This window comes from Callospermophilus lateralis, chromosome 15, assembly GCF_048772815.1.
Source record: "Callospermophilus lateralis isolate mCalLat2 chromosome 15, mCalLat2.hap1, whole genome shotgun sequence".
NCBI classification, from domain to species: Eukaryota; Metazoa; Chordata; class Mammalia; order Rodentia; family Sciuridae; genus Callospermophilus; species Callospermophilus lateralis.
The window spans coordinates 62,424,183-62,443,983 of record NC_135319.1 but is presented as its reverse complement, the minus strand read 5'-3'; the positions used below and the strand labels follow the sequence as shown (position 1 = coordinate 62,443,983).

Genomic DNA, 19,801 nt, shown 5'->3' with positions numbered 1-19,801 from the left:
TTTGAAATTATTATAATTAAATACTAAATTAATTGTAAAATAAGTGCATGAATTATTCCTAGGAAAAGGGCAATCAGCAGACTGAGTTTACCACTGAAGCCTTAATAAACATTGTGAATGATCTTTTTGGAGCTGGGACAGAGACCACAACCTCCACTCTGAGATATGGACTCCTGCTCCTGATGAAGCACCCAGAGGTCACAGGTATGACTACACATGGTGAGCAGGGTGAATTTTACAACAGAAATTTGACAAGACACTGCTCACTAGCTCACTCCTCTGTCTTATTTGTCTTGAGGAAGACACTTTATATAAAAAATTTCTGTGCTGCCTGTTATAATTTGTCCATATTAAATGAAGGGATAAAAGTAAGAGGACATTGCACCTTAAGGGACAATGACTGAGAGAAGTGAAGGACAGCATGGGCAGTAGCAAGGCAGTGGAGCTCTGGTCATGTCTGGATTCCACTGGGAAGTGATTTGCAGCATGCAACAGCCAGCATGAGTTGGCCTAAGACTGCATGTTGGTCTTCCTAAGGAGAAGCTACTTGGAACATTAGGCGTGTTCTTGCAAGATTTCTGTGGAAATTGTTACTTATTGTGAAAATTTCATGCTTTAATGCTAGATAGGGAAAATCAAAACTCTTCATTGGAGTGTAAATAAAAACTTTAGAAATGTAATGAGGTGGCAGGGATATTACAAGAGTCTGAGAAGTTCTCTAAAAGGTTAGAAAACTAACCTTTTCTTTTTAAGTGTGGCTACTTAGAAGATGTGCCAAAGGGAATTTCGTTATTCTCAAAATATGTTTTCATTAATTTTAGTTTTATGAAAAGCTCTATTTAGAAATGTACCTTTAAAGAGTTCCAGTAATGCATAGTAGGATAAAAGCAAACACCACCTTTTCCTGTTTCAGGACCCCATCAAAACTATTATAAAGTAGCCACAAATGAGAAATACTCTTTTTTAAAGTGGGAAAAGAGGAGGAGAGAAAACAGCCAACAAACCCTCAACAAATTTCTGAAACATAGAGAACAAAAGAAAGGGACATTACTTAGTAGACAGCATTAAGCTGTAGCATATATGTCAGAAGAAGTAGTTATATTAGTGTGGAAAAGTCAACCTGTGTACTGAAAATGATCCATAAGTTTCAGCATTTAGAAACATCAAATGTCAAAATAGTTAGGGGAAATTGAGGCACAAAATAGGAGCCGCTCTGTGCTCAGGTGTCCTTTACAATAGCTTTGAACAATTAAATGTTTCCCTCTCATAGGAAGAGAGGTTAACTCTCTAGAGAAACTGAAGTTAACAGGCCCTGTAATTTATTTTAGAACATCCAAGTAATGTTAAAAATCACATGAACTTTCAGGAATAAGCCAGATATTATAAAAAGAATTATGAATCAGCAAGACATCTGAGTTCTAAAGAACAATTGTTATTTTGCATGTTAATAGAAAATGTGAGAGCCATTATAACCCCACCTATTAGAAGGTTGAAGCAGGAAGTTGAGGCAAATTCAAGGCTAGCCTGGGCCAGCTTGTCTCAAAACCAAAGGGCTGTGAGTGTGGCTTAAATATAGAGGGCCTCTGGGTCAATCCCCAGAACCAACAAAACAAACCAAAACACAAAAACAAAACCCCTACCAAAACCAACCAAGCAATCAATAAACAATCCCAAAACAACAACAAAACCAAAATATTAACAAAAAGAAAGATGTTTTTAGATCCATCTTTGCTACAAAATTTATCCCCTCTTTTCCCTTTCGCAGAAAGATACTAGAACACAAGCTCCATCCAAATATTCAAAGTCAAGGCAGAGGCAAGGCAGTCACAGGTTCCTGGAATTAGGAGACCATATGTATAAGAATGGGAGTTTAAGGGAGGTCATGGACACCAGGCCTAGGAAACAACCAATTGTCGATATTGAGTAGTTAAAGCAGGTGTAATTGAAGATAAGGAAAATTAAAGAAAGAATCTGAAGTTCAAACATTTAGTTAATTATTACTAGAGTTTGAAACATCAACCTTTGGATACAATATAAGATAATCAACTTGAGAATTAGGAATTGGTATATGTTGAGCAAATAGAGGTTAAACATATGCAATGAACGAAACGTACACAGTTACCTTACAGGTGAAAATTGGTTATGTAGTCATAATGTTGTAACAAAATATATTGATATAATCAAAAATCATAATAAAAAATATATAGGAATAGAGAGGGAAAGTATGTCAGCTATGTGGGTGTGGTAATTGTGATATGTATTTTTCATGGAGTAGATTGGGATCTTAATGTTTCTTATGAGGAACTCATTAAAAATTGTCTAAAATTGGATAAATCAAGGAACAAAAATAGATCATTATTTAGAAAAATGAACATTTCAGAAGAAATTTCTAAATGATTCAAAAAGGCTACATTTAAATAATGAGTGATTGAAAAGTTTCAATCACTCATACACAACATACTCATACACACACACACACACACACACACACACTCACATACACACACACATACAGGGAGACATGTATAAGTATAGATTCATTAGTAGAATTTAATTTTATAATGTCAGATATCATTTGTTGTAAAATTTATTTTTATTCCTGTTTTTCTATCTGCACTGTTTATAATTATTTAAATAATTATGTGATAACTTGATATTTGGAAACATTTTATCATTCCTACTTATACTGATATCATATATGCTAGAATGTAAGTTTATGGATATATTTTAATACCTAGATTATAGAAGAATCATGAATGTATGACTCCTATATATTCATGTATATTTATTCATATATATCAGTACTTGTTGATAGATATTGATACATTAATATAGATAGTTATAGGTTATATCATGGATATCTTTTTACATGTGCAGAAGTACTTGTTGCATATAAGTCATGTCTCTAATACCTTTTGGATACACACACAATGCTTCACATAACCCTAAGTTATTTTAAGAAATATACTATTTTCCTCTTTTCCATTGGTCCTTATCAGCTAAAGTACAAAAAGAAATTGACCATGTGATTGGCAGACACCGCAGCCCCTGCATGCAGGACAAGAGCAATATGCCCTACACAGAAGCTGTCCTGCATGAAATCCAGAGATACATTGACCTCGTTCCAACCAATCTTCCCCATGCAGTGACCTGTGACATTAAATTCAGGAACTACTTCATTCCCAAGGTAAGATTCTTTTTCCCACATTGAAGTTCCCAAATTCGCAGTATGGTTCTAATCCTTGCCAACACAAGACGAATGAAGTACAAAACTCACCCATGCAGCACATTCATGGCCTCAGTGCTAGACCAGACTAGGTCATGAGGCTCCATAACTGTTCCTGACAACCATCAGGGAGAACTCTCCCAATTTATTCTGCTCCTTCAAGTTTGTTTTGTCTACTCTCAGCTGTTTACATTCCAAACAAATTTTAGAATCAGGTTGTTAATTTCCTAAAACACTCTCCTGTGATATTTTTCAGCATATCATTAATCTACAGACCAATTTGGAAAGAATTGACATTTTCACATGTTCAGTATTTTATTTCATGAATATTGTAGATGTTCTACTTTATTTGGGCTTTATTTTGTTCTAATAATGTTTTGTTTTTAATTAAGTAACTCACACATTTTTGAAAGTTTTTTAGTAGTAATTAATATTTTAAAAGCTAATATAAACTGCACAATTTAAATAATGTCTTTTCCCATTTATTGTTCTTGGCACATGGACATATTGTTACAGTTCTATTTGATGATTTTATATCTAGAATTCTTTTTAACTAACTTTTTAAGTCATTGATAATAATTAGTGTTTAGATTCATTTGGAAATTCTGTGCACATTATCCTGCTATCTTGTTAGTATTTGTTTTATCTATTATTTTTCGTTTCTAGTGACCTTAATTTCTGGTTCTTACATTATTGTACTGGCTTGGATTTCCAGCACAGTATTGAAAAGAAGTGGTTTATTGAGCATACTTTAAGGTTTGTTTTGACTCTAGCAGAAGTTGAAGTTTTCACAATACCCTATTTCATGTGATGTTTTATGTATATTTTGGCAGATATTCTTAATCAGATGAGAGATGGTTTTCTTATAGTTTATCATTTGTTTAACACTAATGTATAATTTTATCAAATGGATTCTCTATATCCATTGATCATGTGTTCATGGTCATATATGTTGGTCCTTTCTCCACTAAATATGCATGTTGTAAGTACATGCACATAGCAGAATTTGATTTTCCAGAGTTTGATAAAGACTTTTTCTCTTCTCACAATTTTTTTATCTGTACACTCTTGTTATACATATTGATGGGATTTATTGTTACATATTTGTGCATGCACACAATGTAACAATATAGTTTGACCAATATTACTCCCCACTCTTTTGTATTCATATTTTGACAGATTATTCTCCAATTTTTCATATAAAAATTACATTGTCATATTTATGTCAAAGTAATGCTGGCCTCATAAAATAAGGGAGATCATATTTCCTACCTTGAAACTATTTTTCTTGCCTTTCTGTACTGCTTCTTTTCTTTTTGTGGCATCTTAGTTGTATCTTTGGAATACTAGTAATATTTGCCTGTGCACAGTTATATAAGAAAAGCTGCAGTTTCAGATAATGTTCATCTTGTTCCAGAAAGATTTCTCTCCTCCTCTACCTCGTAGTTAGAATGGTATAACACCTCCTGACCTGACTCAGAGTTGTGGACTAACACAGTTAAAAATTGACCACAGCTATAAGCCAACCCCTGAGGTTCCCCCTTCTGTGTAATCTTGGAACCAATTTTTATCGCAGCAGCTTTCCAATGAGTCTACCATACAGGTTCTATTTTTAGTTAGACTTTCTGGTCAGTATGTTCCAAGCTACTCTATTTCACTTAAAGCCGGAACACATTACCAATGCAATTTACAACTGATAGAACTAAATATGTGTTTTCGTGGTGGAGAAAGAATTATAATTTTAGTAAGGTTAGAATCACTCTTTTCATCTTCTGGAGAAGAGGAAAGGAGGACTTTCCTGAGAGGTGACGGGCCTTGAGCTGGTGATGACAGGTTTCATACAAGAGTTTGACTTTTGAAATTCACTCTGTTTTCAGCAAACAATGCAAGCAGGAGATCTTGTTATGTCTGGCCTCTTTTGAGTAAAGAGGGCCCAGAAACCAAGGAAAAGAGCTTTTCCTTTCTGCATGGTACATTCCAGTGAAGGGAGTTTGCTCACTGCATACCTTATTCTAATGGCCCCTTATGAATTATAAAAATGAATTCTGATGTCACAGGATTGAGTCACTCAACATAATTGTCTATGATAATCTGGCAAATTTTTCCTCTAATGGGCCAGATAGTAAATATTTTAGTCTTCTAGGCAATAGGGTCTCTCCTGTCACTTCTTGTCTCTGCCATAGTTACACAAAAACCTTCATAGATGATATGTAAATGAGTGCAAAAGGTATGTTCCAAAATTCATTCATTTATTTATTTATTATTTATTTTTTAGTTTTATTGATTTTATTTTTTTAAATACATGACAGCAGAATGCATTACAATTCTTACTACACGTATAGACTACAATTTTTCATACCTTTGTATATAGAGTATGTTCACGTCAAATCATGCCTTTATACATGTACTTTGTTTTTTTGCATTACAATTCTTATTACACATATATACCATAATTTTTCATATCTCTGTTTGTATGTAAAGTATGTTGACACCCAATTCGAGTTTTCATACATGTACTTTGGATAATGATGTCCATCACATTCCACTGTCTGTGCTAATCCTCTACTCCCTCCCTTTCCCTCCCACCCCTCTGCCCTATTTAGAATTCATCTAATCCTCCCATGCTCCCCCTCCCTACCCCACTATGAGGCAGCCTCCTTATATTAGAGAAAACATTCTGCATTTGGTTTTTTTGGGATTGGCTAACTTCACTTAGCATTATCTTCTCCAAAGCCATTCATTTACCTGCAAATGCCATGATTTTATTCTCTTCTATTGCTGAGTAATATTCCATTGTGTATATATGCCACATTTTTTTTATCCATTCATCCACTGAAGGGCATCTAGGTTGGCTCCACAGTTTAGCTATTGTAAATTATGCTGCTATAAGCATTGATGAAGAGTGATTTTTATAATTTACATATGAGAAAAGATATATATTTTTCAATTTAAAAATTACTAGATAAAGACTGTATGTGAACAGATGACAGACTGGATTTGGATGGGTTGTGACTTGCAAATTACTGGTCTGAGCCCTTTCCCTAGAACTTTCTGAATGATAGAAATGTTCTATATCTCTGTTGTCTCATACAGTAGTTACTAGCCACACAAACCTGTTCAGTGCTTGTAACATTATTAGTGCAAGTAAGGAAATTAATTTAATTAATTTTAACTTATATAAATTTATTTCAAATTTATGTAAATTTTAATTTAACTTAATATTTAACTAATCTAAATTTAAATCTGTGGCATGAAGTTAATTGTGTTGAATAGCACATATCTTAGGCTTTTTCCAAGTAGGATTCATTATCTTTCATCATAGGTAGATGAGGGGCAACAAATATAATTAGATAGTGGCAATAAATCCTAGTATTCTAAAGCACATTAGGATAACTTTGGCTTACAACAATTTATTATGTATCTTACAAATGAGCAGAGGAGAAAAGTTCAAATGTTACCCCCTCCCCTCAAAAAATCAGGTGATGAAAATTCTTCTTACCCTTATTTGATCATCATGTATATATCACACTATAATCAGTACATTTTTATAAAATAAATCCTCCCCCACTAAAAGTCCTAAGAACAAGCAATATATATATCATATATATATATGATATATATATATTAGTTCTGTCTCACTGAGCCAAAACTGATTTGAATTTCAGTGAATCAATTATATTCTTTTTATTCCACTTTTTAAAAAATAATCATTTATTTTGCTAAAAATATTCATGTATTTGATTGTATGATCTTATCCTACATTATCCCATTGGGAGTATCATGAATATCTGTAGTGCATATATCATAATGTCTTTCTAAAATGTTAATAGGAGCAATTTCACCTCTAAGGCAGATGTTCATACTTAAGAACTGAATCAGAAAGGTAGGAGATAATAAAACTGCTGTCTCCACACACATCACATGAACACATAATTTTGAAGCAGTTTATGAAACAATTTTGAGAAGGATGACACTTCCTCTGAGATATATAAGGATCAATGATAATTACTGCATTAAGAGTATGCCTCTTTTGTATTGGGGAGTTCTTATTTCTCATCCAGGAAAATGCAGAATCAAGATCACATTTGAATACATAAGTAAAAGTGTTAAAAGAAGTGTCACTTGTGTGAAAGAGTATTTCCACTTTGTCTCTTCTAAATGAATTGGGTACTGCCTTCTGTCAACTGCATCCAAAAAGAAAAAGAAAAGAAAAGTGAGACAGCTACTTAGAAATGCAAGTTACCTTAATCTAATAATTTATCTTACCCAAATGTACTGAGGACTTCAGTATGAACTCTAGCTCTGCAAGTCTTAGCTGTCTTCTTGGGTAGATGTCCGATCCCTTTGAGTCTTGGCTTTGTCATTGGCACGCTGTTGATGATACATTATTTGCTTCATTATGATACATTATTTGCTGTAAGAATTCAACCAGGTAATATCTGCAAAATAAAAGCTAATACTAGGAGATATCATTTTTACCCACATCACTGATGCAGTTAAAGGCTTAAAAAACATTGTGTTGATGGAGTTTTGTATAAATTATCACTTTCATGTGCTGTTGGCAGGATTCTAAACTGGTACATCCATTTTAAGAACAATATGGCAGTATGTATTAAAATAAAAATGTAAATCAGGCGCAGTGGCTTACACCTGTAATCACAGCAGTTCAGGAGGCTGAGGCAGGAGGATTGCAAATTCAAAGTCAGCCTCAACAGCTTAGTGATGCTCTAGCAACTTAGCAAGATTCTGTCTCAAATAATAAAAAATAAAAAGAGCTAAGGCTGGGATGTGGTTCAGTTGTTAAGTACCCCTCATTTCCATCTCTGGTACCTATTAAAAAATGAAAAGAGAGGCTGGGGTTGTGGCTCAGCAGAACGCTAACCTAGCACATGAGAGGCTCTGGGTTTGACCCTCAGCACCACATAAAAATAAATAAATAAAATAAAGGTATTATGGCCAACTATAATTTTAAAAAAATAAAAATATTTTTCAAAAAAAATGAAAAGAAAATATAAAATGCATATATTGTGATGTGGAAATTCTAATTATATATATATATATATATATATATATATATATATATATATATATATATATATATATTATGCAAACAGGAAAGTCCAATATGTTCTCACTACATAGTTGCTTGTCACAAAGAAGTTTTACAAATTTCCCAAAGCCTATCAGCAGTGTAATACTATGTACATATTATTTAGCATGTATCCTGTGGTTTATATGTCAGTATACCTAAATTTTTCTTATTAAATACAAAATGAAAATGTTGTGAAATACCTGCAATTTGAGTGGAAAAAAATAGCAAACTAAGAAGTTGCATAGACCTGTTTCATACAGATTTGTCTTACACGCATAGAATAATTATGAAGGAACATATTACTAATTGGTGGCACAGTTGTTTCTGAAAAGTCCAAATTAGGTTCTGTGGTAAAGTGAGAGGGATAATTACTTTTCACCATAAATTCATTTTGATACAATGCTTTGCTCTATTTTTTTAAAATTCATAGTTATAAATGACAGTAATTTTATTTTGGGTACTCTTCAGCAGAAGAGTGGATAAAGAAAATGTGGTATATATACACAATGGAATATTCTTCAGTCTATTCTATTTTTAATGACATTTTAAGCAATGTAATGTAAATTCTCTCTCTCTCTTTTTTTTTAACACTGGTCATTAAACCCAGGGTCTTGTGCATGCAAAGCAAGCATTCTACCATTATGATACATCCTCACTCTACAACTGACTCTCTTATGCGTAAATTCAATGAGTTGTGACAAATATATGTAATGATGCAACCACACAACAGTTAAGGTATAATATTTTTATATTGCTGAGCATGATGATGTATAACTGTAGGCTCATCCACTCAAGAGGCTGAGGGAGGAGAACTGCTTGTGCCCACAATTTTTAAATCAGTCTAAGCAGCATAGTGAAAAATTGTGCCCATGTATATAATTTGTATATAATATATCCATCACTACATAAAGTTCCTTCATCCTCCTATCACAACCAAGCATACTTCCTCACTTCCAGTCCCTGGTGACCACAGATCTACTTTCTGTACCTATGGTTTTTGACTTATCATGAAAGTCATATGATAGAATATGACATAGAACAATACAGAATCAAATCTTTTATCTCTGGCAGTTTTACCTTCAAATATTCTTTCTCCAGTAGTCTTCTTATATAGAACCAAGTTTATTTTTTAAAATATTTATTGGTGTATAATAATTATAAATAACAGACTGTTTCATTGTGGCTGATTCATAACAATTACAATTCATGCACATAACAATAACAACATTTTCATTCCCCAGTACCTTCCTGTGCCCTCCCCACCCCCTTCCCCTGGTACCCTCTACACACTACTGGTATCCCATATATTTTCATGCATCTCTGTCATTTTTTAAATGTAGCAGGACATGTTTAAGGTTCATTTTCATTTACATATATTAGTAGTTCATTCCCTTTAGTATTGAGTACTATTCCACTACAATGAATACCATGTTTTTTCTACTCACTCTTAAGAAGATGGATGATTTTGGTTGTTTCTAGTTTTGGTTTTTAAATGTAAGTAATATATCTGTGTAAAAATGTTGACATGGACTATATTTTTCTTTTCCATTAAGTAAATACCTAAGACTGAGATTATTGCATGATTTTTAACTTTATGCTAAACGGACATAATCATTTTTTTCTTTTACAATTTGTGCTTTATTTCCTATGTAAAAAAAAAATATTTGCTAGCACAAGATTGCACAATATGCCCTTAAATTTTTTTTTCTAGAATCAATCATTTTAGCTCCTGCAATTAAGTTGGTGATTCATTTCAGGTTAATTATTGGTGATATAAAATAATGGTCATGAAATTCATTCCTTTGACTTCTTTTCATTTTCTTGAGACAATATTTTTATGTTTCCTAGGCTCACTTCAAACCTCTGGGTTCAAACAATCATAATGCCTTAGGCTCCATACCAGATGGGGCTACAAGTACATGCCACATGCCCAGCTTATTTGTTTCTCTATGAAAAGTGTCCAGTTATTCTAATACAACTTTTTGAAAGCATATCTCTCTTTATATCCTCAGGAAACATTTGTATATTCAGGAACCACCACATGACCCAGTACACCCTCCTTGGCATTTTTTCTAAAGAATTAAAGTCAGCATACTAAAGTGATGCATGCATAGCCATGTATAATTCACAATAGTCAATATAAGCTCCAGCTTAAATATCCATCAACAGATGAATGAATAAAGAAAATGTGGTATATATACACAGTGGAGTTTTATTTAAACATAAAAATGTAATTATGTAATTTTCAGGAAAACATGGAAGCTGACAGGATTATGTTAAGCAAAATAAGAAACTCAGAAAGTCAAGGGACATTGTCTCCTGCTATCTTTAGATGTTAGAAAAAACAAAAAGGAAAAGGAATCTATAGGAGATCTCATTATAATTGATGAAAGTCAGTGGAGAAGACAACAGAAACCAAAGGAGAGTTTAGAGGTGAGGAAAAGGAGAAGTACTAGGGAATATTACTGACCAAATTATACTGTTAAATCATGTGCAAGTCTAAATGTAAAACAAAGATCCCACTATATGTGTAATTTTAATCTACCAAAAAATGGGGGGAAAATAAACATCTTCACATACTCATTAAAACAAAAATGGAATACTTAAAAAACTTTAGCCTTAACTTATGATCTTCACAAAATTGTTGAAAATGATGTTTACTTTAAATTTAGCATTGCTTTGCTTTGGGGGTTGAAAACCCCACAATAATTGTGGTGAAACCCCCACAATTATAAGGAGAATCAAATTGTGTGACCATTTTAAACATTTAGTTGGCTCTTGTATTTTTTATTATCTCAGAATCGTCTTATAAACAATATCCAGGACATTTCAAGAGCCAAAAGAGACCCATTTTAAAGCAGAATTCTATACAAGATGTGGGAGAAGTGAAGTAACAAAATACAGTATTGAGTAGGGTCAAAGACCAGTGTCAAAGCTTGAAGATAAGTAGAACAGAAGGTTTGGTGCTCAAGTACTCACTACTTCAAATGCCACTGGGGGCACTTTAGCAAGGTCACAGACACTGGCCTTAAACTCATGCATTTTATTACTTCATTGCCTACCTGGAAATATCAATGCTCTTCTTTGAACAAGGGTCTCTTCTCAACATTTGGACTCAGTAAATTCCAACATTTCCTCCAGCTCCATGACTCTACAACTTGGTTTATATGTGTCGGTTCATTGCAGGGCACAACCATAATAACATCATTGACATCTGTGCTGCATGACAGCAAAGAATTCCCCAACCCAAAGAAGTTTGACCCTGGCCATTTCCTGGATGAGAGTGGCAAATTCAAGAAGAGTGACTACTTCATGCCTTTCTCGACAGGTAATAGAAGTGTATTTCCATTGCTGCTTCAGGGGATAAAAAACCTTAATGGGATGAGTTAAACTGCTTATTTGTGGGCTGGTAGAAATGTTCTTGGCACATGATCAGGAACAAAACTTCCAGTACCCACATACTGTGCAAGACCAGGCTATAGCATCATTACTGGGTCTGATTACTGGAGTTTTGGGGAAAATTGACCTAGATCTTCCAAAGTAATAAAGCTAAGTGAGAGTGGATTGGTTCATGCCTCAAAATACAACACTGCACTCCCAGAACCCTTCTTAGATGATTAAATTCATCTCCACTGTCCTCATCTGCCCTGCAAAAAGTATCTATCTCCACAACCTTGGAAAGTATCTTCCATGTGGTGTCTCTCATTCCTCTGCTGAGCTCTGCAGATGATAAGTATCCAAGCACAGAATGGGCCACCAAAACCATCCCACACTCAGTTAGCTAAGCAGATGAATAAATAGGTTGTTGTAATCCAGTATGACTAGACCTGTGGGAGAGAGAAGAAAGGATCAGCTGGACATGGTGGTAGAGGGAGAAAATGCCTCAGGCCTGTTCTCTCATACTTTGGGAGTAGGGTAGATTATCCTTTAAGAACACCAGAGCATCTTGATCTCCCTACACTGAGTTCCTCCTTGGAATACAGGGTCCTTCACACCTGAAGTGTGTGCTGAGTCTCTGGCATATCATTACCTAATTTATTCTTTGGCTCTTCAGGCTTGCTAGTAGGTCTAGCAAGAACTGAGCCCTACCTTAATGGAACTCCTATTTCAGGAGGCTAGAAAAATAGTAATAATTCAAATAATCTAAGCTTCGTTGCTGAGTAAAGCCAAAGAGTATGAAAATCTATAGCCTGGAGGAATCACAAAGAGTGCAAAAGAAAAATTGCATTTGATCTAGGATCTGAGAGATGAATGAAGTGCATCCTAGTCAAAGGAACAGCAGCATGAGATAAAGCTTGAAACTGCATTGCATGTTTAAGACTGATGAGGTTCTTCAGATCTGATGAATGGAAGATGATTGTGGAACATCATACTTGGAACAGGGAATACAAGTAATCAGCATGTGTTTCTGGGAATAGATTTTATGGAAACACGAAATGTCAAAAGAACAATTTTAATATGGACATGGTCAATAAAGTTCTTGGTATAGAGCTGATGCTCACTAATATTAAGAGAATGAAGAGTGTTGATAAATTATTAGGTGGACAACAGGTGTGTTCCTCCTGTTTAATCAGTCATCCTTTATATTTAGTCTTTTAAAATATTTTTTGTAAATGGACACAATACCTTCATTTTATTAATATTTTTATGTGGTGCTGAGAATCAAACAGTGACTCATATGTGCTAGGCAAATGTTCTACCATTGAACTACAACCCCCGCCCTATATTTACTCTTTTTCCATTGATCCATCCTTTGATCTATCCATCCATCCACTCAATCATCATCTATAATGACTTTCCATTTTTCTTTTGCTAGTCAAAAATATACTTTTCCAGGAGTATTTACTCTCTCTCTTGGATATTTTCAGGAAAACGGATTTGTGCAGGAGAAGGTCTGGCCCGCATGGAACTGTTCTTATTCCTGACCACCATTTTACAGAATTTTCACCTGAAGTCTGTGGTTGACCCAAAAGATCTTGATACCACCCCAGTTGTCAATGGATTGATCTCTGTGCCACCCACATACCAGCTCTGCTTCATTCCTGTTTGATGAAGAGCAGCCTGTCTCCCTGCTGATGTGCTGTCATCTGGAATCTCCTCTTTGGGGCATGCTCCGCCTCTGTCTCTATTAGGCATGCCTTCTCTGACCTGCTTCTCTCCACCCTATTTCTTTGAACTCCAGTGAACGTCCAACCCCATTGGAGAGAGTTTCCTCAGCTGTCAAAAATTCATGCTTCCTATTCACTTATAACAAATTAAGCACTCTGTATTTTAACATTTTTGTGCTTCATTACTATGATATATCACTATTAAATCAAAGAAAACCTTGGGAAATTATGTAAAGTGAAATAAGTCAAGCATAGCAAATTAAAATCACATGGTTTAACTTTTATCTGTAATACAAAAAAAATCAATCTCCTATAATAGTGATAAGTAATGGTTACCAGAACTTAGGAAAGGGTGACAATGAAACCGCTGTTGGCCGGTGACGAGTCCTTGCTTCCCCAATGTTGAAGAATAACACCAAAGAAGCACGCTGAGGCAAGGTCAGAATAGAAATTAGAAGTTTATTAAAGGACAGCAGAAAAGACTTCTCCCTGAGGAAGAAGGGAACCCAAGAGGTGGGAATCCATGGAAGAGCTGTTCTTTCCCCTTTTTATAGTTCTTTCAGTGATGGAATGTAGGTTGAAGGGGTTAGGACACAGGTGGGCCCAATTATCACCTTTTGGGATGGGCTTATCATTTCTCTAGGATGGGCTATCTCCAAATCTGCACTTGATCTTAGCCAAAAGGCCAAGAAGCAAATCTGTTGGGGCTGTTTCCTGAGCTCCATTAACATTTCTTTGAGGTGGACTTTGGCCTAGGGCCTTTACAGGACTTCATTAACATTCCATGAGTTGTCCTGCGTTTTCCCTGAGTCATTCCCAGCATGGCCCCCATTTTAGATTTCACTCAATATTAGACCCGATTTACCTAACTACACTGACTACCTAACTTTAAATCTGGCTTCAACAATGTGAGTGGATGCATAAAGAGAAGAAGGTAGTTAAAGGTACAAAGATTTAGGCAGACAGGAGGAATGAATTCTAATGATCTAGTACAGAACATGGTGACTGTGTTCCCAATAATGCTGCATACTTCAAAATTCCTGAAAGAGAGATATTAAATACCGTGCCCACAAATAAAGGACAAGTATTTGAGACAATTACCATGTTAATTATCCTGATTTAATCACCGGACTATGTATACATGTATCCTAGTTTCACAATATATCCCCACAGTGCATATGATCACTACTTGTCAACCAAAAAATATATGGAAGTAGATTAAAAATAAAATTGCAAATGAAAACTACACTGTATTCATTTTTAACACTCTTAATTGGTAAAGAAGTTGTTGCTCAGTTATACAGTGCTTGCCTAGCATGTGTGAGGCACTGGGTTCAATTCTCAGCACCTCATATAAATAAAAAATAAAATTCCATCAACAATAAAAAATTTAAAAAAAAATATATATATATATATATATATATATTAATCAGGTGTTGACAGAAGGGTGGTACAATAGGCAGCCTTATATCCTAACAGAATAACAATTTCTCAGATGCTACTCTTAGTATCTTACACGAAAATTTATAATCTTCCCTTCACCACAACCTTTCCCATAGTTCAACTTCTGATTTCCCTTCCCTGCTTTTGCCCTTTGCTCTTTTATCATTTTTTACTTACTCTTTCTAATAAACCTTTGAGATAAATAATATTTGTATTAGGTACCATTACTGCCTTAATAAATTACCACAATACAATGACTGATCAACATACATTAACTATGTTATAGTTCTCAGGTTCAAAGATCCAAAGTCATCTCCTCTGGGATAAGATGATTCTGTCAGCCAGGATGGTCCCTTTTGAAGGCTCTAGGGGATATAAATTTGCCTAATTTTTTCATCTTGTAGAGGCTGCCAGCATCCCTTGGCTTCTGTGTCCTTTGTCACATCAATTGAACATTAGTCACATCACATCTGCTCTCCCCTTATATCCTCTCCTTTTCCTTTTATACAAACCTTATTGAACCTGGGTGTGTTGGTCCACTCCGGTGATCCCATTGCCTCAGGAGTCTGAGGTGGAATGATCATAAGTTGACAGCCTCAGCAATGGAGGCCCTAAGCATCTTAGAGAGATCCTGTCTTAAAATAATAGATCAAGAGTTCTGGGGAGTAGCTTGGTGGTTAAGCATGCTTGAGTTCAATCTCTGGTAACAATGCCCCTGCAAACAACAAAACCTTGAGGATTACATTGAATATACCTGCATGAAACAGGAGAATCTATCCAAGTTATGACCCTTGACATAATCACACCTACAGTGTCCCTTTTATCATGTAAAGTAACAAATTCATGGTTTCAAAGGTTTCAAGGATTAAGATCAATATGGTGTGGGGTGTGAAGTTATTATTAAGCCTATGACATTATTATTATATTGCATTACAACCAAGATAATTCAGACAAGGCTTTGTTAAGTATATTGTTTGAGATCAGACATCAGAACAAGGAGGTGAACCCCAGGGTCATGTGTCTTCAAAAGAAAGGTTTCTAATCAATTGATTTTAATTTTTAGCAGGCTCAACACGTTTTAATTTTATGTCTTTATTGTCAGGAATTTGATATACAGTTAATATTTATTAATATTTAATGGAGAGGGAATATATTTTCAGATTTCAAAGGGAAGAAACCAGACTTAATACCAAGGATCAAGATTCAGGAATCTGAATTTAGCTAAATCAGAGGTGGCATAGGGAACTGGTGTTTGAAAAGTGTTCACGTTTCTTAAAATTTAAGCAGAAAACTGTGGTAGGGAGCCATTATAAACAGATCATATTGGAGCTTGCTGTTACAGGAAACTGGGAGATCATAGCAAATATTGCCACACTATCCTAATCTACACCTACCACATGGCCTGGGTACTCCTGACAGAACACAATTGAAATAGGCACAGAGAAAATTGTACCCAGGGGGATCAAGTCAGAGATATGGAGATGAGTGCAACTCACTTTCCCTTGTCTGCGGGCTCCTTTGACCAGCTGAAGATGGTTCAACTGAACAAAAAGGCATGATTGCATTTGGGGACTGTGCCTTAGAAGGCTATATCTGTGGGTAGAAGAGTGTGTGAAACTTGCCATGCACCATCCACCTATGCTGTTGGAATTGTAGAATTCTCAAAAGACCCCTGAAAGTCAGATGCCCAGCAGAGACCAGTATAAGCCTAACCCTACAGATGTGTTGATCTAATCTCTCCAAAGTATATACCACCTGATAAAATTTCTGTGCTTTGATAAGAACTAGACTCCAGCTACAGAAGCATTCCATTTATAACTCTGCATCATCCCTGCCCCTGGGAGTGCATCAACCTTGTCTATCTGGACAAAAGCCCAATACACAGTACTTCCCACTCTATCCTAGCTTGCATGAGTAAGCAGAGAAACTGAGGACCATTTCAATGAATTTTGGTTCCAGTCCTCTCCAGAATGTAGTTTTGTAAGCAATACAAAAGGAGAAAGAGTTTAATAACCTCACCCTTGCTTTCTTTAAGGGCGATAGAGAACAAAAAACAAAAAAACAAAACAAAACAAAACAAAAAAACGGGAAAAAGTGCAGTCTGGCAATAAAAAATGAATTATACATCCTTTTCCATAGTTTTAACCATCTCCAGTGGAGATAATTGTTTCATTTTTCATTAAGAATGTATCAAGTAGGATGAAATTGGAAGTACTATCAATTGGAGCTTTGTTTAGACAGACTAGATCAATGTGGGCGGGGCTGCTGCAGGGGTTCTAAATGGGAATTTCTGTCCCCAGTGGCTTGGCTGTAACCAGGTCTTTAGAAATTTGTCCAGTTCTATTCTGGAGATTAGATCAATATGTCCTAGGACCAGGAGGAGGTAGAATTCTTCTGGGAGTCTGGATCTTAGGAGCCTCCTGCATATTTTATATATATATATATACTCAGTCCCCGAGTATAGTCATACCCACCTGTTCACTTTTTCTACCTCCTTCAAATGTTCCTATGCGCCAAGAGACTCAAAGGTACAGAGAGTTGCACTCTTCTCTCTATCTCTGACTTGTCACCCCCTGGGGTACAATCTTCTCTGTGGCTGTTTCATTCAAGTTCTGCTAGGCACAACCTAGCCACAGGGTAGACGCCTGTCTGGACAGTATTACAGTATTTACTATGATCTCCTGGGCTCCCAGAGCAGCAAGCAGTAACGTGACCTCCTCCAGATGGCTCCCTGCCTCAGCTCTCAGCCTGCACTTTGAGAAACACAGCAATTTCGTAACACTATTCTCTGTGAACATCTATGTCAGCTAAATTCAGGCTGCCTTTTCATTTACAAATTTTCATTGTACTTCTCCCTTGATTGTGTTGTCCTTCTGTGTTAGAGCCAGCATTGCTACTGCTGCTTCAATCATCTTGGCTCCAAGGTATTTTTTCTTATCCCTGTTCAGTGTACCCAAATTTCTGGGTATCCAAGAGTCTCTATCCCACATGGAGTTTTAGTGAATTTCCTGTTTCACCCACCTTGCTAAGAAGCAGTAACCTGCTGCTTGAATCTTGAGCCACAGAGCCACTGGTAACGCAGCCTTCTTCTAATCCAATATCTTAATTTCCCCATTTGAGGTCTGTTATGAACAGTGCTGTTAGGGACTTTACTGTAAGTAACTTTTGGTATCTCAGTAAATGCTTTCAGTTCAACACATATATACAAATATAATTTCTGGATACACTTTGTGTTCCATTTTAATGAATACTCCTAAAGAGTTATCCAAATGGTTTGTCCAATTTAAAATATCACTCAGAGAGTGGCAAATTTTAATTCCTTGGCAACACTTAGTAGATTCACAATTTTTCATTTTAACTTTCCTGGTGGGCATGTAATCACATCACGTTGACTTTTCTGTGAAGAACAAAGATGCCAAGAAATTTTTCAGATGTCCCTTGGCAATATCAATTATTCTTTTGTGAATAATTGCATATAGTTTGATTGTAAACCATGCTTTAAATAGATGGATAAATAGATTTTACAATCACATGTGTGCAGAAAGGTTGGATGCATACTCAAATAACTCTTTATTTAAAATTATTAGAAAATTCCTGAGATGATATCTTAACCTGGAATATATTATTATGAGTTTTCCCCCAAAGCAAGGAAGTTCTCCTTTACAAACTTAATACAACTATCACTATCAGGAAATCTATATTGATGGGTAAGGACCATCTACTTATCAAACCCAATTCTTGTTTTACCAAAAAAAAAAAGGCAAACTGTGTCACTAATATCCAATTCAGAATCCATTCTCTGGCTCCCCAATCAAGGCAGCCTTTCCACCTGCCCAATATGGTGCCCTCCTCATGTCTTCTGGTTTCTGACACCCTTGCTGGCCTGGCCTTCCATGGGGATGTTCTTTTCATCCAGCTTTGTTCTGAGTCCTCTTACCTGACAGGTCCATGTTCCCAATGTTGTCTTCGTTTATTCAGGTTCTGATACTCCATGCCTGGCTACCATAGTGGGTGCCTTCTTCTTTGGTCAAGTCTATCAAGTTTCAAGTTAGGAAATCATCATCATGGAGACCCTGCTTGCCTGCCTAGGGTCTGAGGCAGCATGCTCAGCCTCCCCTCTCTCTCAGCACTCTTCTCTTCCTCCCCAGGGTCTCATCTCTCACCCTGAATAACCCTCTTTTTATGTACCCTTTTCAGCCTGAGTGGGCCCTCATTAACTAACTTGAAAAACAGATGCATCACTACTACCATAAATACCTAACTTGCATGGACCCATAGTGAATCTGGTATTTAACATTTTAAGAAGAAAGGAGGAGGGAAGGGGATAAGGAATGAGAAGACTCAGTTATATAAATTCTAAATACATTGATTCTCAACTGCTTAATTAAGACTTTCAACAAATTAATATTTTCTGTTATGTTATGGCTTATGCTTCTTGTGGGTTATTTAAAACATATTTTTAGAGTGTGTAAAAGATGGTGGATAAGTAGAATCCTACAGTGATTGTGTTGTGTTCCCTGCACATCCCAGAGACACATACAGAAAGACTACCTATTCATGCACCAAATCAATTTCACAAAATATAAGGAAGGCAGATGAGTCTTTAGTGCCTGAGTTTCAGACAATAAAAAGACACATTAAAGAAGCCTCAAACCCAACTCTAAGCCAAGCAGTAGGAAGAGATGCCCCTGCATGGAGGAGGGAAAAGGAATTAAGTACAGGCCTTGGACATGAAACATTGAGCATGTACAAATGCACAGTTACAGTTGTGGGTCTGGGCACTAATGCATTACCTTAAAACACCTGACAAAGTGATTTCCTCTGGAGATGAGGTCAGAAAGGGTCGTGAGTGATCCTTCTCCCTTAATACATTTTCAGACAGAAAGAAGGAAAATAAATAGAATTAGACTTGAGATAAAAGGTCAATTGTGT

The 19,801-nt window shown here is 35.7% G+C and overlaps 1 protein-coding gene across 5 annotated transcripts in view; it reads left to right on the top strand.

Annotated features, from left to right (window-relative positions):
* LOC143380955 (cytochrome P450 2C9-like) overlaps positions 1-13,368 on the top strand; it is a 32,557-nt gene extending 19,189 nt beyond the window's left edge. For 4 of the 5 annotated variants that reach the window (XM_076834140.1, XM_076834139.1, XM_076834141.1 and 1 more), the window contains 4 exons: positions 63-204; positions 3,000-3,187; positions 11,505-11,646; positions 13,187-13,368. In XM_076834140.1, the coding sequence (XP_076690255.1) occupies positions 63-204; positions 3,000-3,187; positions 11,505-11,646; positions 13,187-13,368 (654 nt within the window). The remainder of the gene's footprint in view (positions 1-62; positions 205-2,999; positions 3,188-11,504; positions 11,647-13,186) is intronic. The other variant, XM_076834137.1, reaches the window with a different exon arrangement.
* Positions 13,369-19,801: the final 6,433 nt, after the last annotated feature.